The 21,371-nt window shown below is 36.3% G+C and overlaps 1 protein-coding gene across 2 annotated transcripts in view; it reads right to left on the reverse strand.

The window, feature by feature from the left end:
• The window catches only part of LOC142348119 (lipoxygenase homology domain-containing protein 1-like), a 208,432-nt gene that overhangs the window by 45,673 nt on the left and 141,388 nt on the right, over positions 1–21,371 (reverse strand). For both annotated transcript variants that reach the window (XM_075399300.1, XM_075399299.1), the window contains 5 exons: positions 11,683–11,805; positions 11,092–11,390; positions 4,502–4,776; positions 1,866–2,235; positions 1,025–1,206 (listed from right to left, as the gene is read on the reverse strand). In XM_075399300.1, the coding sequence (XP_075255415.1) occupies positions 1,025–1,206; positions 1,866–2,235; positions 4,502–4,776; positions 11,092–11,390; positions 11,683–11,805 (1,249 nt within the window). The remainder of the gene's footprint in view (positions 1–1,024; positions 1,207–1,865; positions 2,236–4,501; positions 4,777–11,091; positions 11,391–11,682; positions 11,806–21,371) is intronic.

Here is a 21,371-nt window from a genome sequence, read left to right on the forward strand (position 1 = left end):
AGTAACCTATTATCAAAACCTAGGTCAAACCAAAAAAAACTCAAGAAAGGGCAGACATTTTCAAGAAACTTGGTCAGAAACCTTCATCGACATCAACTTCAACCAGCTTCAATTTTAGACGGGTCCAACAAAAAAATTCAATAAATGACAAAAAACAAAAAATTGCAACATTTTGAGCTCAAAAACCCCTAAAATTGATTTTTTTTAACCTTAAACTACGGCCTTCCCACTAGAATCGCCACACTAAGCACATACAAGACTAAGGACTATTAAACGCGGCTAAGGGCCTCTAATTAAACTTAATTCCCGTTGGGCGCTACCTGTTTATCCCGTTTTTAAAGACGAAGTGTCAAATGCGTCAGACGAAAAATCAGTCCAGCGAAAAATTGCATAAAAAACAGATCAAGAGGACTAATATAATTGCTACAAACTTCGTTTGAGAGCTATTAACAATAACATAATCAGACTTCTAAACACAAAAATAAACAAAAAACGGTTTTAAAAAGCCGCACGTGAACATAAAATTTCGCTCGCTTACAGAATTTTTCTTCACACCTCAATTTCTCGCTCTCTCGAAAACAGCGGAATGAACAAAAATCCACTCTCTTATCGCTCCGCTCTTCAATTTTGTTCAGGGCCAAAACCACACTAAAATTTTCACGCGTTTCATTTCGTGCTTCAAAATTCACTCCATCCAAAGTGATTAAAAAAGAACTTCTCCAAAACTCCTCCTCGAGTGGTAAAAAGACAGCGCCCCAATACAATTCAAATTATTTGAATTGTAAGAAAATAGGAGCGCTATAATAGCAGGCTGAGCAGCTGAGGCGACTAATAATAAATGAAATTTAAATCGGGGATTGTGCGATAGACTCTTCAGATTTAGAACCACTTTTTATGTAATCTATGCAAAACGCAGTCAGTGCGACTTTATCACCAAAACAGATCTTCTACACAAAAACAGATCAGCTGCAAACCATCTATAATGCGAAACAAAGTATAATTATCGTTGCAATGAGTATCATACCGTCTGCAGCGGTGACTGTTGCTGATTTCTGTTGTAGAACTCTGGCTTCGACAACCTCGTATGGAATGGAAGAGATACTTCGGCTGACCTGGGGACCACTAACATCCCACAACACATCAGCTGGCGATTGTGACGAAGGAGGAGACAGTCCAAACCATTTCTGACATGGTAGATAATACCTCCTAGAGTATCAGATATTAGTCATGAAGATAAACAATTCAGGCAGTGATTTTTTAAAGACATCTTTTATAACTGAATTTTGCTTCGCTGATTAACAACTATAAAATTATAGCTGATAACCAGCAAGGTTAAGATCATTCATAATAGCTGTCCGTTAAAATCAATTATAATAACTCGGGTGCCTCGCCGACTCATTGGTTAGAACGACTTTCATAAGTGTCATTTATTCTGGACGTTGAAACAACTTTCGGGAAAATCGAATTGCAGCAAAGCGAATGGTCCGCCAAATGTCACAAACAGCAAAGTCATAGCTTACAATTACAAATGGCAAGTTAATAGCAGATTCCTTAGAATCAGACTATCGAATCTTTCAATTATAGATCCATACAAAGATATTAAAACTGGAATTTGATCGCCATTACTCAATATAATGATCAACTAATGCTCAGCACCACACTCACGATGCCTAGCACTAGTCCACGAATTTTCACCATTTTTAATTGTTTCTTGATAAAAATTCAACTTAAGTTCATAATTACATTTTTTACAGCTTCTGCTCTGCGGGACTACGGAAAAGTAGGTCTGCCGCGTCGAATATGGTCTTATTGCAAAGAAGCAATTGTCGTTTCGAATCATCTTAGGTCTGACAACATCAACTAACTTTCTCTGTTTCTCGAATGTCAACGATTTCGTTGCCCCCGTTTCGTTCTTTCCACCACCCTTGTAGTTAAGAATAGGTATTGCCTCAATTGAAAGGGAATCCATGAACCAAGACACTCCACTATCCCAACAATCCTTCCCCAATTCAACTCTTGCATGTGTTACATCGCCAACATTGATGCAATTGGCGAGTGTGAAATGGAACCCACCCCCTCCTGCTTCCAGTCTCACTTTTGAATCTCTGGGTAGACGTCTGACTCTGCGTCGGCCAGTGTCGCCGGATGTTCCGCAGATGGCGACAAATAGAGAAACTTCGGCAGAGGCGCCTTCAACGACGCCAGTGTGGATGGTCAGTTCATAGTCTGCGGGATCTGAAAAACAATTAAGTATGCCAGTAGATGAAAATCTTGATCCTGTCGATAATCCAAATACTCCTGGATGATACCCGGCCGAGTAGATACCACGAGTACTAAACAAGACAAGCAGAACGATGAAAAATAAAATTTTTAAGCAAATCCAATTGAAAATTTAGCTTGCTTCTATTACTTTTTTGTGTTTTTCTACAACGGAACTAAAACAGTAGTATCCGGCTTTGCTAAAGTAAAGCAGACATGGGGCTCAACAAACACGCTATGCGGGAAATGACTATTTTGGGAACTTGATCAAGTTTCTTTTTCTCCAGCTCTTCATAGTTTGTATTATTAGGTAACACTAGAATTCGCTGCACAAAAGAAACCCCATTTAAGGAAGTTAGATTCTCTTGCTCTGATTGAGTTCTGGGTCGGTCAGTATTTGACTGATAGACGCAGAAATGAGTAGCTCTTCATTTCATAACAAAAGATGTAAAATCATCTTCCGCTTCAGTATGATGCCTTAAGGAAAACATCTTCTGCCTTAGGGAAAATTCAAGTCTGCTCTTGTATGATATGTTAAAGAAACACCATAAGTTAGTGAGATAGGTTGGTCTGATCTCAAAAACAAATTCTGAAACTGGATCTTCAATGTCACATCACTGTATTGATTCATTTTACGCAAAGTAGGATTATAGTAAAAGCTAGGAGGAAGCTAGAACTTTAGAGTTGTCGCATAACATTTACAAGACTTAAAGAAGTCAAGGATGAGGAACGACGAAATAGAAAATATGCTGGTAAAAAAATTAAAAGCGCTGTAACCAGAAAGGTTGGATTACGGGGATTTTGGCGCCAATATAAAATTAAAAAAGACAAACTGATGCAAATGGCAACTTCGAAAGAGACAATTAACCATAAAAACATAAAATTTGTGTCCAACCAAGATATACCCGAGTATTGTTGGAGCTATTTGTTTCTGACCGACAATTTTTTAGATTGTATTCAAAACAGGACGTAAAAGTCAATGCTGAACGTAAAAACTTGAGCTGTTTTTGCTGAAATGTTGAGCTGTTTTTGCTATCTCGCCGGTTTAAACGCTTCCTAAACTGGTTGAACTTTTTATATTGGTTTGATGGACTTTTGTTTTTATTTATATCAAATTAAGTTTGCTTTAGTCAAAGATATTTGGCTAAAATCAGCCAAATTTTTTACTAATTTTTTTCCATTTTTGAAATTTTTTGCTTTTTTCTTATGTTTTTTCTCCTTTCCTAAAAGTGTCTGGTGTTCAACTGCATATTAATAGTTTTTCTATGGATAATATTTTTAAGTAATTAAAATTAAAAGTTCGATAGGCCAGATTGTCTTTAAATAATTGAACAAAATCTGCAGTTTTTGTTTTTAACTTTTACTTATGTTTGAAGTGTTTTTGAGTGCTTAGTGGTGTCGTGTGGTTGTTCAATGATTACATAGAAACTGCTTTTTAATGTGCTTTGAGAATAATTTTTGAAACTGCGCAACATTTAGAGAATAGTATACAAAGACGGATTTTCAGATTTTGTTCAATTGTTTTCATTTGGCAGGCTTTCCTGCTTTAGTGATGTCTCACTCGCTTTTTTCTATCATATAGTAGTCATTTGATACATTTTCACTAACTTTATCAAAAAATTTGATATCAACAACTTTGGCGTTGGAGTACCAACTTGAGAAAAATTTCCAAGAGCATCTTATTTTGCTCATCACTTCAAATTTCTTTGTTTACTTGGTTTTTGTTTCCAACTGAATGGTATAATGAATGTTTAACTAAACTAGTTGGTATTTGGCTAGGGTTGAAATTAAGTCACGCCGAAATAGGAATTGAAGCGAAAAATTGAGTGCTGTTGCGTCGTGAAGTTTATTTACTCTACTTTTAGAGTATGGTAAGAAAACGGTGTTTGAAAAAAAATGCTTTCTCGCTGGTGATTATTTGTTTACAAGCGGCAATTTGATTTTAATTTTTACTGTTTCTTCGGTTTCTTTGATCAGATTTATTTTTTCAAAATGCTTTTCCCAATCCACTCTGGGTTTAATTTTTTGTTAAACCGACAAAATTTCTTTGATTAGTAGGTCAGGACTTATCCTGCTGTTCTTCAAATTGTGTTAATAAATTACTTAAAGGACTTTTTTTTGCTATTTTTTTCTCATAGATGACCCCCCGTGTAATTTGCAAAGTGTTACAAAAAAAACATTACTAACGATCAACGTGCATTTAAGTTTTCAAAATATTTGAGCTGCTAAAGGTAGAACTTACATGTGTCAGGCTGCAACAACTCCGTGGTTGGTTTTCCAGCTGCAGTAGTTTTCACAGGTGCAATTTCTGCAACCAACTGCTGTTCCTGTCCCTCAGTCAAAGACAGCCATTTATTACACACAAAGTGGTACTGAAGAGGTTCTTTCGCCTTTTCTCTGTCTCTATCTCTCTGGAATCTGTCCTTTTGGCCGTATCTGCCACCTCGAGAGCCAGATCCTCCAGTGGGGGCCACAGATGATTTTCGCCCACTTTGGTCCAACGCCGCAACTGATGACCTGAATTTGAGAAGCAACTACTATTCCAAAAGAGCCGACTAATATTTAACGATATACTCTCCAATGACAGACGAAGGGGAGCAGTTTCATATGTCGCTATATACGTGTCAAAATCACGAAAAATATATTGAGACAAAACTTATTAAAGAGCTCATTGTAGACCGCTCAAATAACTTAAATTGTGCAATGAAACGTCATCACGTTTTTTTCGATATTTGTTTGTATTAAACTGTCACCAATAAACAAGCCCAACTGATTTACGCTGCTTAAAATCTGAATGAGTGCAATCAATATCACACAAACATCGGAAAGTTATTTGAAAAATCAAATGGGAACGACAAAAAATTGAATAAAAACCAGAATGACCCAGTCAACTGCAGCCAGCCTCATTGAAAAATCATTCAGACCTGTGCAAACATCAATTTTGTGAAAACTATACACCAGAAAGCCTCCGAGCTCTAATTTATATGAAAACGGCTGAACAAAAATACAATTTCAGATGCAAAAATAACTTCAATTTTGTAAAAAAATCTTTGTTTATCGAAAACATTATCACGATAAATTTGATGCAGTGCTAAATAAATCATATTGATAAAAAAACTGATAAACAATTTAATTGAGGAAACTAAATCTACGTAAGCTTAAGTAGCATAAAACTTCCCAAAAAATATCGTTGATAACATGGTGGCTGAACCAAATAAAACATAACCGACAAACGTTGAGTGAGTTGCTTTCAAACAACCAGCGAGAGTTAGGTGGTGGGAGAGGGAGATCAACCGATGGGTGGGGGGTACGAAATGGGAGAGCTGGACAGAGAAGAGATGGGGTTTCAAATCTCAAACCGCCAGGAGGAGGAGGAGGAGGATTTTTGTGGTTGCCGGGGAGGAGGCTTAACCGAGGGGTTCGAACTTTCAAGATTCAGATCAGCGCACACCATGAAAAGGTCCCCCCAAAACAGTTTCGGCGAATTGCATACTTAGAGAATAGTAAGGCGTAAGGCTCTAAGAGAGGCGTAAGGCTCTCAGCCAGTTAATGCCCTCCCGGCTCTACCTATTTATACCGTTTTTGAGAACAAAAAGTTACAAGGGTCAGACGAACAATTGGTCAAACGAAAATCGCATGGGACCACAGGACAAATATAATTGCTATAAATTTCGCGAGAGAGCAATTAAAAAGTTCAAGGGCAACAAGCAAAGATTATTCAAACAAAGAAAAAAACAGAAATGCAGATTTTCAGTTTTGATTAAACACTGCCAACCAAAATTCCAAATTGCAAAACCAGCAAATTTTTTATTTTTCATTAACATGAAAACAACTGAAACATCACGGATTAATTGTGTTTAGTGGGCGTCTGAGAACACGTCAATTTCGTAAGAAATAAGCTATCATTTATCTCCCTCAAAGGAAAAATAAAAACTATCGATGGCAAGAATGCAATTGAAACTGTTAAATACTGCACGTAAAATCAAATAATATGCAACTCAATCGTCAAAATAAGTAATAAAAGATTTAATTAACGTAAAACATTAGGTGTTAGAACTACTCCAAACCAACAGTCTTTTTGGTCTCGTGAAACCTCAACTAAAAAAATCAAGTAATCGCAATAAGAAAAAAGCTAGAAAATTGTCAGAAAATTGCTGCAACGAACGCTTTATTCTCAGCTGCAATGGAACGTAGACGAAAAGAAAACAAGATCCATTAGACAGTTTTTTCATCGCAACAAAAAACAAACAGAGGAACTATCAAAAAGTGCAAGCTATTTTGATTTAAATTGGTAGCTTGGCTTAATTACACAACGGGAGGCTAAGCGAATTAGTAACACAGAGAGGCCCAAGGAATTTGTTATTAGATCCGATAATCAATGATATATTAAACATAGCCGGCAGATTGCCGGAATAGCTGCGAAAGAATAGACCTGCGTGCCATACAATAGATAAGAACAGATAACAGATCAAGCAAATAACCTAAACTTTCGCTAAAGCGAGTGAGAAATGACGTCACGCGCGCAAATGCCGTTAGTGAGAGGAAGAAGTCATTCAGAAAATTTGACTTTTTCAGCTTTGCTGTGTGAACAAATGTAAAACGAAAAAAGAGCGTCAGACGACGAAACAAAAAAACCAAGAGCACCGCAATATAGCTACGCTCAGCTTACAGCTTCGCAGCTATAAACAAAGTTAGGCGCTGGTCTTCTGAAAACGGGCTTCATGGGTTAGCTTTAGCCCGTTTCTATTTTGACTCTTCTCATTTAATTAGAAAACATTGCTAAAAAACTCATCATTAAATGTAAACTAGCAGGCCCACAAAACCATAACAAGAAAATCTTTTACACGAATATAAAGTTTAAAAGAAGTTAAGGTTTCTGTTAAGGGACTCGGACTCGAACCTATGCCCCTCGTTTCACAGCCATAGGTCTCACCACTTACGCTATCTATACGTATTGCGCTTGTCTTTTGCTCTTTCTACAGCAAATTTCTGTACAATGGCGTTTGTGACTTGCTTGTTTTTGCTATACCGCATGCTTAATGAGCGCAAAAAAATGTGCATATTAGGAGCTTAAACATGATGGTAGAGCGCGTCTCAAAACGCATTTATTATGCTAGGTTTCACGGTTACGGACACCTAAAACATGTTACGATAGGAGCGCCGTTGACCATTGTGCTCAATTGCGACCGGTATTTACTATAAAAGAGGAAGAATAGACAATACGACTAAAACTGCTCAACACTTAGTTTCATGGCAATTTTATGGATAGTGATAATAGAAGAAAACATAAAAATTCAGATTAGCAGTCCTCATCTAACCAACTGAGCTATAGCCACTACAAACAACTGTTTCTTATAATTGTTTTGATCTAATCAATAAACATATTTCACATTGAGCGCTTCTGAAATTACAAAAAATCAGAATGAAAAGCGTGAAAAACTTAGTTGAAAGCTAAGTGTTCTAGAAAAGCACAGAATTAGCAGGCCTCCATCTTACCAACTTCGCAACAACCACCTTTTCTCACAATCGCTTTTATTGTACATCACGGATTAATTGTGTTTAGTGGGCGTCTGAGAACACGTCAATTTCGTAAGAAATAGGCTATCATTTATCTCCCTCAAAGGAAAAATAAAAACTATCGATGGCAAGAATGCAATTGAAACTGTTAAATAATGCACGTAAAATCAAATAATATGCAACTCAATCGTTAAAATAAGTAATAAAAGATTTAATTAACGTAAAACATTAAGTGTTAGAACTACTCCAAACCAACAGTCTTTTTGGTCTCGTGAAACCTCAACTAAAAAAATCAAGTAATCGCAATAAGAAAAAAGCTAGAAAATTGTCAGAAAATTGCTGCAACGAACACTTTATTCTCAGCTGCAATGGAACGTAGACAAAAAGAAAACAAGATCCATTAGACAGTTTTTTCATCGCAACAAAAAACAAACAGAGGAACTATCAAAAAGTGCAAGCTATTTTGATTTAAATTGGTAGCTTGGCTTAATTACACAACGGGAGGCTAAGCGAATTAGTAACACAGAGAGGCCCAAGGAATTTGTTATTAGATCCGATAATCAATGATATATTAAACATAGCCGGCAGATTGCCGGAATAGCTGTGAAAGAATAGACCTGCGTGCCATATAATAGATAAGAACAGATAACAGATCAAGCAAATAACCTAAACTTTCGCTAAAGCGAGTGAGAAATGACGTCACGCGCGCAAATGCCGTCAGTGAGAGGAAGAAGTCATTCAGAAAATTTGACTTTTTCAGCTTTGCTGTGTGAACAAATGTAAAACGAAAAAAGAGCGTCAGACGACGAAACAAAAAAAAAGCAATTTTATGGATAGTGATAATAGAAGAAAACAAAAAAATTCAGATTAGCAGTCCTCATCTAACCAACTGAGCTATAGCCACTACAAACAACTGTTTCTTATAATTGTTTTGATCTAATCAATAAACATATTTCACATTGAGCGCTTCTGAAATTACAAAAAATCTGAATGAAAAGCGTGAAAAACTTAGTTGAAAGCTAAGTGTTCTAGAAAAGCACAGAATTAGCAGGCCTCCATCTTACCAACTTCGCTACAACCACCTTTTCTCACAATCGCTTTTATTGTACCAATAAACATATTTCAGATTGAGAGCATTTGCGATCACGCGAACATCAAAAATTAAAGCGTGCAGAACATAAATGTAAGCTGAGAGTGTTCTAGAAAAGCGCAGAATCTGTACAGTAAAAACTTTGAAAAAAATACGTTTACAATAATTACTTCAAATTTCGTTCGGCAGCAATTCAAAAACACGTGGAACCCAGGTCAGTAAATCTTCCCTCTAGGCGAGTATACTTTCAAGCCCTAAAGGCCTCGTGGTACTTGCACTTGACTAAAAGTCTTTTGTCCCAGGTTCGCTTCTCAACCATTAACTTCGATCTTTTACGTCAATGACCTCTCTACATGTTCGCTTAACCATGCTGCTCAATGCGGCTCAACCACGCGCTTCTCGAGCCGCCCCTTAAACATGCAAAAATTTGGTCCAACTTCAGAGCTCACGCATTTATTATATCGGAATAAATTTTTCATCAGCCAAACACACACCGGAACATAAACCGACTCCTGTCGCAAGAATTGCTGTCGAACAACAGGCGGCATGGTGTTAAATAGAATCTTTCACGTCTACAAAAGGCAAGGTACCCGACACGGCTTCGAACCCCCGACCGTTAGAATAGCGGTCCTCCATCTTACCAACTGGGCTATAACAACTACAAACAACCCTTTCTCGCAATCTCTTATTTTATCAATAGACTTACTTCAGATTGAGAGCGTTTGAGATGGCGTAAAAATCAAACAGTAAAGCGTGAAAAACTTCGTTGAAAGCTAAGAGTGTTCTAGAATAGTGCAGAATCTGTTAATATAAAACTTTTCAGAAAAACACACGTATACACTAAATACCTTAAACTTCCTTCGGGAGCGATTAAAAAACATGTAGTACCCAGGACAGTAAGTCTTCCCTCTGGGCGAGCATACTTTCAAGACCTCATAGCCTCGCAGTAACTGCAACTGACTCACAGTATTTTTTCCCAGGTTCGGTGCTCGCCCATCTTTTAGGTCATTGACCTCTCTCGATATGTTCGCTTAACCATGCTGCGCAATGCGGATCTTAAACATGCGAGTCGAGAGAAACCTTTAACATGCTATAATTTTGTACCAATTTAGAGCTCACGCGTTTACATATAGGATTAAGCAATATAAACAAAAACTGAAATTAGCCCAGAGAAACAAACAAAGATTTCACGCAGATTTCACCAGAAAAACGGAATAGTGGGTGAAGATAAACATTTTTTTCATTAGCCAAATGGAAAAAGTTCACAGATAACCAGCTGAGTACTGACTCGGCTGGTAACCAAAACAAACAGAAAGATAAGAGTTGATCATTTTTAAGAAAATCAAATTGAAATTTAGCCTGTCTCCATTATTGTTTCGTGTTTTTAAAAACAGAACCTTGATTATTTCAAACATACACAATAGAATACAGTCATTGAAGTCAACGAAAAAGATATGAACGATATGCCCAAATTTGAAAACTTTATCCATATTCTTGTATCCTTTTTATAATCTGGAATTGAAATTAGTAGTTTCCCGAACCTCCTAACAAGAATCTAGAATTTAAGAAAGTTTGCCTGCATAATTATTTGTTTGGATTAAAAATGGAAAATAAAGGAACAAAAATTGAAAAGAAACCCCTGTTTTCCTCAAAATTAGCAACATTTTCTTATGTTTAGGTTAGACTGTTTGTGAGTGAAACATTTTGTTATAATCTTAGTATGAAAGATCTAAACACATTAACACGTGGTAAACGTGCTACACAGAAACCGTAATTACAAATCTTATAAGCTTGCAGGACGGAAAGGGGGAAGATCGAAATGCAGATATGAAAAAAATTAAGCCATAAAAGCATTACTGAAGCCTAATATGAGACAAATCAATCTTATTCAGTAACCAATTTTTCAACATGCCCTCGCAATGGGACCTATCTTATGAAAAATGCTGGGATTTTAACAAAATGACGCAAGTGTTTTAATATTAGGGCGCTGACTGATGCGGTTTGGACACGGTACAAAAATTCTCATGGTTTGCAAACTTACTAATTCATACACAAATTCATAACGACCATCGATGCAAAGTTCTTTTTACTTGTTTTATTTTACTTATTTTTACCTGGACCCGACGCCATTATCAATTATTACTGAACATTAGTGACAAGCTATTGGGAGCAGAATACGCTAATCCAATTTCTTCCCGATCTAAAATGTCAGTCATAATACGTACTTTCTGTAGTCAGCTGCCAATGAAATTCTCCTCGCACTAGCTGTCAAAGCTGGAGTAGTCATAGTCGAATTCAAACTGTTTACAGCCGAGCTGCGCCTTCTATCAAATGAAGAGTTCGCCAACATGTTTCCAGCTCCAGAATCCAGCCTGTTTCTTCCCACGCCTGTTGGGGGGCTTCCAGGGGGAGAACTAGCCGAGGGAGAAGTAAAATCGGTTCCGAATAAGTTCTCTGCGTTGTCGCTCTCGGCGGCTACTCGTGTTTGTTCTGCTTCGGTCAACGGCGGTCTCGTAATTGTCATCTATATGGTTATAAATTAAAATATCATAAATTACTTGAACATCAAGTTTGTTATAAAAAAAGGAAGAGCAATTAGCAGCAACAAAACGAGAGCTTATTAGCAGGAGTCTTATTGTTTTTCCAAATGAACCTTGTATTGTCACCAGGATGTCAGCAATGCCAAAGGTATCTTTTGGTTTGATTCGCCCAAAATCTCTATGATTGTTATCCCAGGGAAAAAAGGATCCTTCTCGAATTCAAGAACATTTTCAAAAAAATATATCTGTTCACAATAGATGATAGATCTAAAAGACCTTTTGAAGATGCCACGATGTCCTGTTTTGATCTTCATCTGAGGTAGCAGAGAGGGAATTGACTTCCTCTTCGTCTAACCACACACGAACACTTCTCACTTCTCCAATCTCATCACAGTTGAACTGAAAATGCAAAAAGAATAAGCCAAAGCAATATTCAAAGCTCTTGTTAGAAAGCAAATATCACTATTGCGACATTCTTCTGTACAAGACGAAAAATTTTACAAGACAAAAAAATCTACAAGAAAGGTTGCGAAACTAACGCTGTTTAAAAAAATCCAAATATAAAATTAAATACGCAAATGTCAAATCGAAGTTCAAGTGCTACGGAAAAAATCCAGATTAGATTACAAGTAAACATGGGCGCATGTTGGGGATCAAGTTAAACATCTTCCAATGTTTTTCGGTTAAAAACGAACAAAGTTTGATAGAGTAAGATAAAACGGGCAAAAAAATAGCAGGACAAGTCTTCAAAGAATTTTCATTGACTAAATATAAAACTAGAACTAGAACGGACTATGAGCGAATTGGAAAATCATTTCTAAAACATAAACCGAAAAATTGCACTCGAACGACAGGCGGATGAAAAAACATTTGACCCCACCGTGATTCGAACCATTGACCTCTCTTTCATATCCATATGCACTGCCGACTGTGCTATTTGTCCCTTCCTTTTTTGCTGCAACCAACTTTATATTAGCAACAAGCTTTACTTCGGAGTGAGAGCAATAGAGATCACTCAAAAAATAAGAACGAAAGCATGAAGAAATCACTTGAGAAGTCAACAAATGTTCTAGAAAAGCGCAAAATGGTCAAGAGAAAAATTTGCATAAAAAAGACCAACACGTTTACAATAATTGCTATGAACTTCGTTCAAGAGCAATTAAAAATAAGATCAAAAAAAAATTTAAAAAAAAAACAGAAAATCAACGTCAAACAGCCGCATATGAACAGAAAACCACCAACTAGAAATGGAACATTGATTTTTTGAAAAATATGCCTAGCATGAACTATGAATGGATTGGGAAAACCATTTAGAAAGATATCCGTTTCGAAAATCGAAAAAACACTAAAAGTCAAAGGGAAAATGCCGCAGTAAGAACAAAAAACAACTAGCGAGAAAGCGAACTTTTGTGCAAACACCGTTCTCTCACTTTAATTTAAAATTAGAGCGGAAAAATTTCACGCCGCAAATATACTCGATTTTGTGGTCCACTTCCTATTTCGGCGTGACCAAAATGATTATTCCAATTTGACTTCAAAAATCATGAAAATGTGTAACTTCCTCTTCGTCTAACCACACACGGACACTATTCACTCCTGCAATCTCATCCCATTTGAAATGAAAATGCAAACAGAATAAGGCGGATGAAAAAATATTTGACCCCACCGTGATTCGAACCATTGACCTCTCTTTCATATCCATATGCACTGCCGACTGTGCTATTTGTCCCTTCCTTTTTTGCTGCAACCAACTTTATATTAGCAACAAGCTTTACTTCGGAGTGAGAGCAATAGAGATCACTCAAAAATTAAGAACGAAAGCATGAAGAAATCACTTGAGAAGTCAACAAATGTTCTAGAAAAGCGCAAAATGGTCAAGAGAAAAATTTGCATAAAAAAGACCAACACGTTTACAATAATTGCTATGAACTTCGTTCAAGAGCAATTAAAAATAAGATCAAAAAAATTTAAAAAAAAACAGAAAATCGACGTCAAACAGCCGCATATGAACAGAAAACCACCAACTAGAAATGGAACATTGATTTTTTGAAAAATATGCCTAGCATGAACTATGAATGGATTGGGAAAACCATTTAGAAAGATATCCGTTTCGAAAATCGAAAAAAAACACTAAAAGTCAAAGGGAAAATGCCGCAGTAAGAACAAAAAACAACTAGCGAGAAAGCGAACTTTTGTGCAAACACCGTTCTCTCACTTTAATTTAAAATTAGAGCGGAAAAATTTCACGCCGCAAAAATACTCGATTTTGTGGTCCGCTTCCTATTTCGGCGTGACCAAAAATTCCAATTTGACTTCAAATATCATGAAAATGTGTAACTTCCTCTTCGTCTAATCACACACGAACACTATTCACTCCTCCAATCTCATCCCATTTGAAATGAAAATGCAAACAGAATAAGGCGGATGAAAAAAACATTTGACCCCACCGTGATTCGAACCATTGAACTCCCTTTCATATCCATATGCACAGCCGACTGTGCTATTTGTCCCTTCCTTTTTTGCTGCAACCAACTTCATATTAGCAACAAGCTTTAATTCGGAGTGAGAGCAAAAGAGATCACTCAAAAAAAGAACGAAAGCATGAAGAAATCACTTGAGAAGTCAAAGAAAGTTCTAGAAGAAAAGCGCAGAATGATCAAGCGAAAAATTTCCATAAAAAAGACCAACACGTCTACAAGAATTGATATGAACTTCGTTCAAGTGCAATTAAAAAAAGATCAAAAAAATTAAAAAAAAACAGAAAATCAACCTCAAACGGCCGCATATGAACAGAAAACCACCAACGAGAAATGGAAATTTGAATTTGATTTTTTAAAAAAATATGCCTAGCATGAACTATGAATGGATTGGGAAAACCTTTTAGAAAGATATCCGTTTCGAAAATCGAAAAAAACACTAAAAGTCAGAAGGAAAATGCCGCAGTGTGAACAAAAAACAACTAGCGAGAAAGCGAACTTTTGTGCAAACACCGTTCTCTCACTTTAATTTAAAATTAGAGCGGAAAAATTTCACGCCGCAAAAATACTCGATTTCTTGGTCCGCTTCCTATTTCGGCGTGACCAAAATGACTATTCCAATTTGACTTCAAAAATCATGAAAATGTGTAACTTCCTCTTCGTCTAACCACACACGAACACTATTCACCCCTCCAATCTCATCCCATTTGAAATGAAAATGCAATCAGAATAAGGCGGATGAAAAAACATTTGACCCCATCGTGATTCGAACCATTGACTTCCCTTTCATATCCATATGCACTGCCGACTGTGCTATTTATCCCATCCTTTTTTGCTGCGACCAACTTTATATTAGCAACAAGCTTTACTTCGGAGTGAGAGCAATAGAGATCACTCAAAAAATAAGAACGAAAGCATGAAGAAATCACTTGAGAAGTCAAAGAAAGTTTTAGAAGAAAAGCGCAGAATGATCAAGCAAAAAATTTCCATAAAAAAGACCAACACGTCTACAAGAATTGATATGAACTTCGTTCAAGTGCAATTAAAAATAAGATCAAAAAAATTTAAAAAAAAAAACAGAAAATCAACCTCAAACGGCCGCATATGAACAGAAAACCACCAACGAGAAATGGAAATTTGATTTTTAAAAAAAATATGCCTAGCATGAACTATGAATGGATTGGGAAAACCTTTTAGAAAGATATCCGTTTCGAAAATCGAAAAAAAACACTAAAAGTCAGAAGGAAAATGCCGCAGTGTGAACAAAAAACAACTAGCGAGAAAGCGAACTTTTGTGCAAACACCGTTCTCTCACTTTAATTTAAAATTAGAGCGGAAAAATTTCACGCCGCAAAAATACTCGATTTCTTGGTCCGCTTCCTATTTCGGCGTGACCAAAATGACTATTCCAATTTGACTTCAAAAACCATGAAAATGTGTAACTTCCTCTTCGTCTAACCACACACGAACACTATTCACTCCTCCAATCTCATCCCATTTGAAATGAAAATGCAATCAGAATAAGGCGGATGAAAAAACATTTGACCCCATCGTGATTCGAACCATTGACTTCCCTTTCATATCCATATGCACTGCCGACTGTGCTATTTATCCCATCCTTTTTTGCTGCGACCAACTTTATATTAGCAACAAGCTTTACTTCGGAGTGAGAGCAATAGAGATCACACCAAAAAATAAGAACGAAAGCATGAAGAAATCACTTGAGAAGTCAACAAATGTTCTAGAAAAGCGCAAAATGGTCAAGAGAAAAATTTGCATAAAAAGACCAACACGTTTACAATAATTGCTATGAACTTCGTTCAAGAGCAATTAAAAACAAGATCAAAAAAATTTAAAAAAAAACAGAAAATCAACGTCAAACAGCCGCATATGAACAGAAAACCACCAACTAGAAATGGAACATCGATTTTTTGAAAAATATGCCTAGCATGAACTATGAATGGATTGGGAAAACCATTTAGAAAGATATCCGTTTCGAAAATCGAAAAAACACTAAAAGTCAAAGGGAAAATGCCGCAGTAAGAACAAAAAACAACTAGCGAGAAAGCGAACTTTTGTGCAAACACCGTTCTCTCACTTTAATTTAAAATTAGAGCGGAAAAATTTCACGCCGCAAAAATACTCGATTTTGTGGTCCGCTTCCTATTTCGGCGTGACCAAAATGATTATTCCAATTTGACTTCAAAAATCATGAAAATGTGTAACTTCCTCTTCGTCTAACCACACACGGACACTATTCACTCCTGCAATCTCATCCCATTTGAAATGAAAATGCAAACAGAATAAGGCGGATGAAAAAATACTTGACCCCACCGTGATTCGAACCATTGACCTCTCTTTCATATCCATATGCACTGCCGACTGTGCTATTTGTCCCTTCCTTTTTTGCTGCAACCAACTTTATATTAGCAACAAGCTTTACTTCGGAGTGAGAGCAATAGAGATCACTCAAAAATTAAGAACGAAAGCATGAAGAAATCACTTGAGAAGTCAACAAATGTTCTAGAAAAGCGCAAAATGGTCAAGAGAAAAATTTGCATAAAAAAGACCAACACGTTTACAATAATTGCTATGAACTTCGTTCAAGAGCAATTAAAAATAAGATCAAAAAAATTAAAAAAAACAGAAAATCCACGTCAAACAGCCGCATATGAACAGAAAACCACCAACTAGAAATGGAACATTGATTTTTTGAAAAATATGCCTAGCATGAACTATGAATGGATTGGGAAAACCATTTAGAAAGATATCCGTTTCGAAAATCGAAAAAACACTAAAAGTCAAAGGGAAAATGCCGCAGTAAGAACAAAAAACAACTAGCGAGAAAGCGAACTTTTGTGCAAACACCGTTCTCTCACTTTAATTTAAAATTAGAGCGGAAAAATTTCACGCCGCAAAAATACTCGATTTTGTGGTCCGCTTCCTATTTCGGCGTGACCAAAATGATTATTCCAATTTGACTTCAAAAATCATGAAAATGTGTAACTTCCTCTTCGTCTAACCACACACGGACACTATTCACTCCTGCAATCTCATCCCATTTGAAATGAAAATGCAAACAGAATAAGGCGGATGAAAAAATATTTGACCCCACCGTGATTCGAACCATTGACCTCTCTTTCATATCCATATGCACTGCCGACTGTGCTATTTGTCCCTTCCTTTTTTGCTGCAACCAACTTTATATTAGCAACAAGCTTTACTTCGGAGTGAGAGCAATAGAGATCACTCAAAAATTAAGAACGAAAGCATGAAGAAATCACTTGAGAAGTCAACAAATGTTCTAGAAAAGCGCAAAATGGTCAAGAGAAAAATTTGCATAAAAAAGACCAACACGTTTACAATAATTGCTATGAACTTCGTTCAAGAGCAATTAAAAATAAGATCAAAAAAATTAAAAAAAAACAGAAAATCCAAGTCAAACAGCCGCATATGAACAGAAAACCACCAACTAGAAATGGAACATTGATTTTTTGAAAAATATGCCTAGCATGAACTATGAATGGATTGGGAAAACCATTTAGAAAGATATCCGTTTCGAAAATCGAAAAAACACTAAAAGTCAAAGGGAAAATGCCGCAGTAAGAACAAAAAACAACTAGCGAGAAAGCGAACTTTTGTGCAAACACCGTTCTCTCACTTTAATTTAAAATTAGAGCGGAAAAATTTCACGCCGCAAAAATACTCGATTTTGTGGTCCGCTTCCTATTTCGGCGTGACCAAAAATTCCAATTTGACTTCAAATATCATGAAAATGTGTAGCTTCCTCTTCGTCTAATCACACACGAACACTATTCACTCCTCCAATCTCATCCCATTTGAAATGAAAATGCAAACAGAATAAGGCGGATGAAAAAAACATTTGACCCCACCGTGATTCGAACCATTGACCTCCCTTTCATATCCATATGCACAGCCGACTGTGCTATTTGTCCCTTCCTTTTTTGCTGCAACCAACTTTATATTAGCAACAAGCTTTAATTCGGAGTGAGAGCAAAAGAGATCACTCAAAAAAAGAACGAAAGCATGAAGAAATCACTTGAGAAGTCAAAGAAAGTTCTAGAAGAAAAGCGCAGAATGATCAAGCGAAAAATTTCCATAAAAAAACCAACACGTCTACGAGAATTGATATGAACTTCGTTCAAGTGCAATTAAAAATAAGATCAAAAAAATTAAAAAAAAACAGAAAATCAACCTCAAACGGCCGCATATGAACAGAAAACCACCAACGAGAAATGGAAATTTGATTTTTTAAAAAAATATGCCTAGCATGAACTATGAATGGATTGGGAAAACCTTTTAGAAAGATATCCGTTTCCAAAATCGAAAAAAAACACTAAAAGTCAGAAGGAAAATGCCGCAGTGTGAACAAAAAACAACTAGCGAGAAAGCGAACTTTTGTGCAAACACCGTTCTCTCACTTTAATTTAAAATTAGAGCGGAAAAATTTCACGCCGCAAAAATACTCGATTTCTTTGTCCGCTTCCTATTTCGGCGTGACCAAAATGACTATTCCAATTTGACTTCAAAAATCATGAAAATGTGTAACTTCCTCTTCGTCTAACCACACACGGACACTATTCACTCCTCCAATCTCATCCCATTTGAAATGAAAATGCAATCAGAATAAGGCGGATGAAAAAATATTTGACCCCACCGTGATTCGAACCATTGACTTCCCTTTCATATCCATATGCACTGCCGACTGTGCTATCTATCCCATCCTTTTTTGCTGCAACCAACTTCATATTAGCAACAAGCTTTAATTCGGAGTGAGAGCAAAAGAGATCATTCAAAAAAAAAGAACGAAAGCATGAAGAAATCACTTGAGAAGTGAACAAATGCTCTAGAAAAGCGCAAAATGGTCAAGAGAAAAATTTGCATAAAAAAGACCAACACGTTTAGAATAATTGCTATGAACTTCGTTCAAGAGCAATTAAAAATAAGATCAAAAAAATTAAAAAAAAACAGAAAATCAACGTCAAACAGCCGCATATGAACAGAAAACCACCAACTAGAAATGGAACATTGATTTTTTGAAAAATATGCCTAGCATGAACTATGAATGGATTGGGAAAACCATTTAGAAAGATATCCGTTTCGAAAATCGAAAAAACACTAAAAGTCAAAGGGAAAATGCCGCAGTAAGAACAAAAAACAACTAGCGAGAAAGCGAACTTTTGTGCAAACACCGTTCTCTCACTTTAATTTAAAATTAGAGCGGAAAAATTTCACGCCGCAAAAATACTCGATTTTGTGGTCCGCTTCCTATTTCGGCGTGACCAAAAATTCCAATTTGACTTCAAAAATCATGAAAATGTGTAACTTCCTCTTCGTCTAACCACACACGGACACTATTCACTCCTGCAATCTCATCCCATTTGAAATGAAAATGCAAACAGAATAAGGCGGATGAAAAAATATTTGACCCCACCGTGATTCGAACCATTGACCTCTCTTTCATATCCATATGCACTGCCGACTGTGCTATTTGTCCCTTCCTTTTTTGCTGCAACCAACTTTATATTAGCAACAAGCTTTACTTCGGAGTGAGAGCAATAGAGATCACTCAAAAAATAAGAACGAAAGCATGAAGAAATCACTTGAGAAGTCAACAAATGTTCTAGAAAAGCGCAAAATGGTCAAGAGAAAAATTTGCATAAAAAAGACCAACATGTTTACAATAATTGCTATGAACTTTGTTCAAGAGCAATTAAAAATAAGACCAAAATAAAAAAACAGAAAATCAACGTCAAAAAGCCGCATGTGAACAGAAAACCACCAACTAGAAATGGGAATTCGGTTTTAAAAAAAAACTAGGTCTAGAATGAACTATGAATGGATTTGGAAAACCATTGAGAAAGATATCCGATTCGAAAATCGAAAAAAAAACACTAAAAGTCAAAGTTACATTGCCGCAGTGTGAACAAAAAACAACTAGCGAGAAAGCGAACTTTTGTGCAAACACCGTTCTCTCACTTTACTTTAAAATTAGAGCGGAAAAATTTCACGACGCAAAAGTACTCGCTTTTTCGCTCCGCTTCCTGTTTCGACGTGACCAAAATCACTATTCCGATTTGACTTCAGATATCATGAAAATGTGTAACTTCCTCTTCGTCTAATCGCACACGAACACTATTCACTCCTCCAATCTCATCCCATTTGAAATGAAAATGCAAACAGAATAAGGCGGATGAAAAAAAACATTTGACCCCACCGTGATTCGAACCATTGACCTCCCTTTCATATCCATATGCACAGCCGACTGTGCTATTTGTCCCTTCCCTTTTGCTGCAACCAACTTTATATTAGCAACAAGCTTTAATTCGGAGTGAGAGCAAAAGAGATCACTCAAAAAAAAGAACGAAAGCATGAAGAAATCACTTGAGAAGTCAAAAAAAGTTCTAGAAGAAAAGCGCAGAATGATCAAGCGAAAAATTTCCATAAAAAGACCAACACGTCTACAAGAATTGATATGAACTTCGCTCAAGTGCAATTAAAAATAAGATCAAAAAAATTTAAAAAAAAAACAGAAAATCAACCTCAAACGGCCGCATATGAACAGAAAACCACCAACGAGAAATGGAAATTTGATTTTTTAAAAAAAATATGCCTAGCATGAACTATGAATGGATTGGGAAAACCTTTTAGAAAGATATCCGTTTCGAACATCGAAAAAAAACACTAAAAGTCAGAAGGAAAATGCCGCAGTGTGAACAAAAAACAACTAGCGAGAAAGCGAACTTTTGTGCAAACACCGTTCTCTCACTTTAATTTAAAATTAGAGCGGAAAAATTTCACGCCGCAAAAATACTCGGTTTCTTGGTCCGCTTCCTATTTCGGCGTGACCAAAATTACTATTCCAATTTGACTTCAAAAATCATGAAAATGTGTAACTTCCTCTTTGTCTAACCACACACGAACACTATTCACTCCTCCAATCTCATCCCATTTGAAATGAAAATGCAATCACAATAAGGCGGATGAAAAAACATTTGACCCCACCGTGATTCGAACCATTGACCTCCCTTTCATATCCATATGCACTGCTGACTGTGCTATTTGTCCCTTCCTTTTTTAGTGCAACCAACTTTATATTAGCAACAAGCTTTAATTCGGAGTGAGAGCAATAGAGATCACTCAAAAAATAAGAACGAAAGCATGAAGAAATCACTTGAGAAGTCAACAAATGTTCTAGAAAAGCGCAAAATGGTCAAAAGAAAAATTTGCATAAAAAAGACCAACACGTTTACAATAATTGCTATGAACTTCGTTCAAGAGCAATTAAAAATAAGATCAAAAAAATTTAAAAAAAAACAGAAAATCAACGTCAAACAGCCGCATATGAACAGAAAACCACCAACTAGAAATGGAATATTGATTTTTTGAAAAATATGCCTAGCATGAACTATGAATGGATTGGGAAAACCATTTAGAAAGATATCCGTTTCGAAAATCGAAAAAAAA

This window comes from Convolutriloba macropyga, chromosome 10, assembly GCF_964194025.1.
Source record: "Convolutriloba macropyga chromosome 10, txConMacr16.3, whole genome shotgun sequence".
NCBI classification, from domain to species: Eukaryota; Metazoa; Xenacoelomorpha; order Acoela; family Convolutidae; genus Convolutriloba; species Convolutriloba macropyga.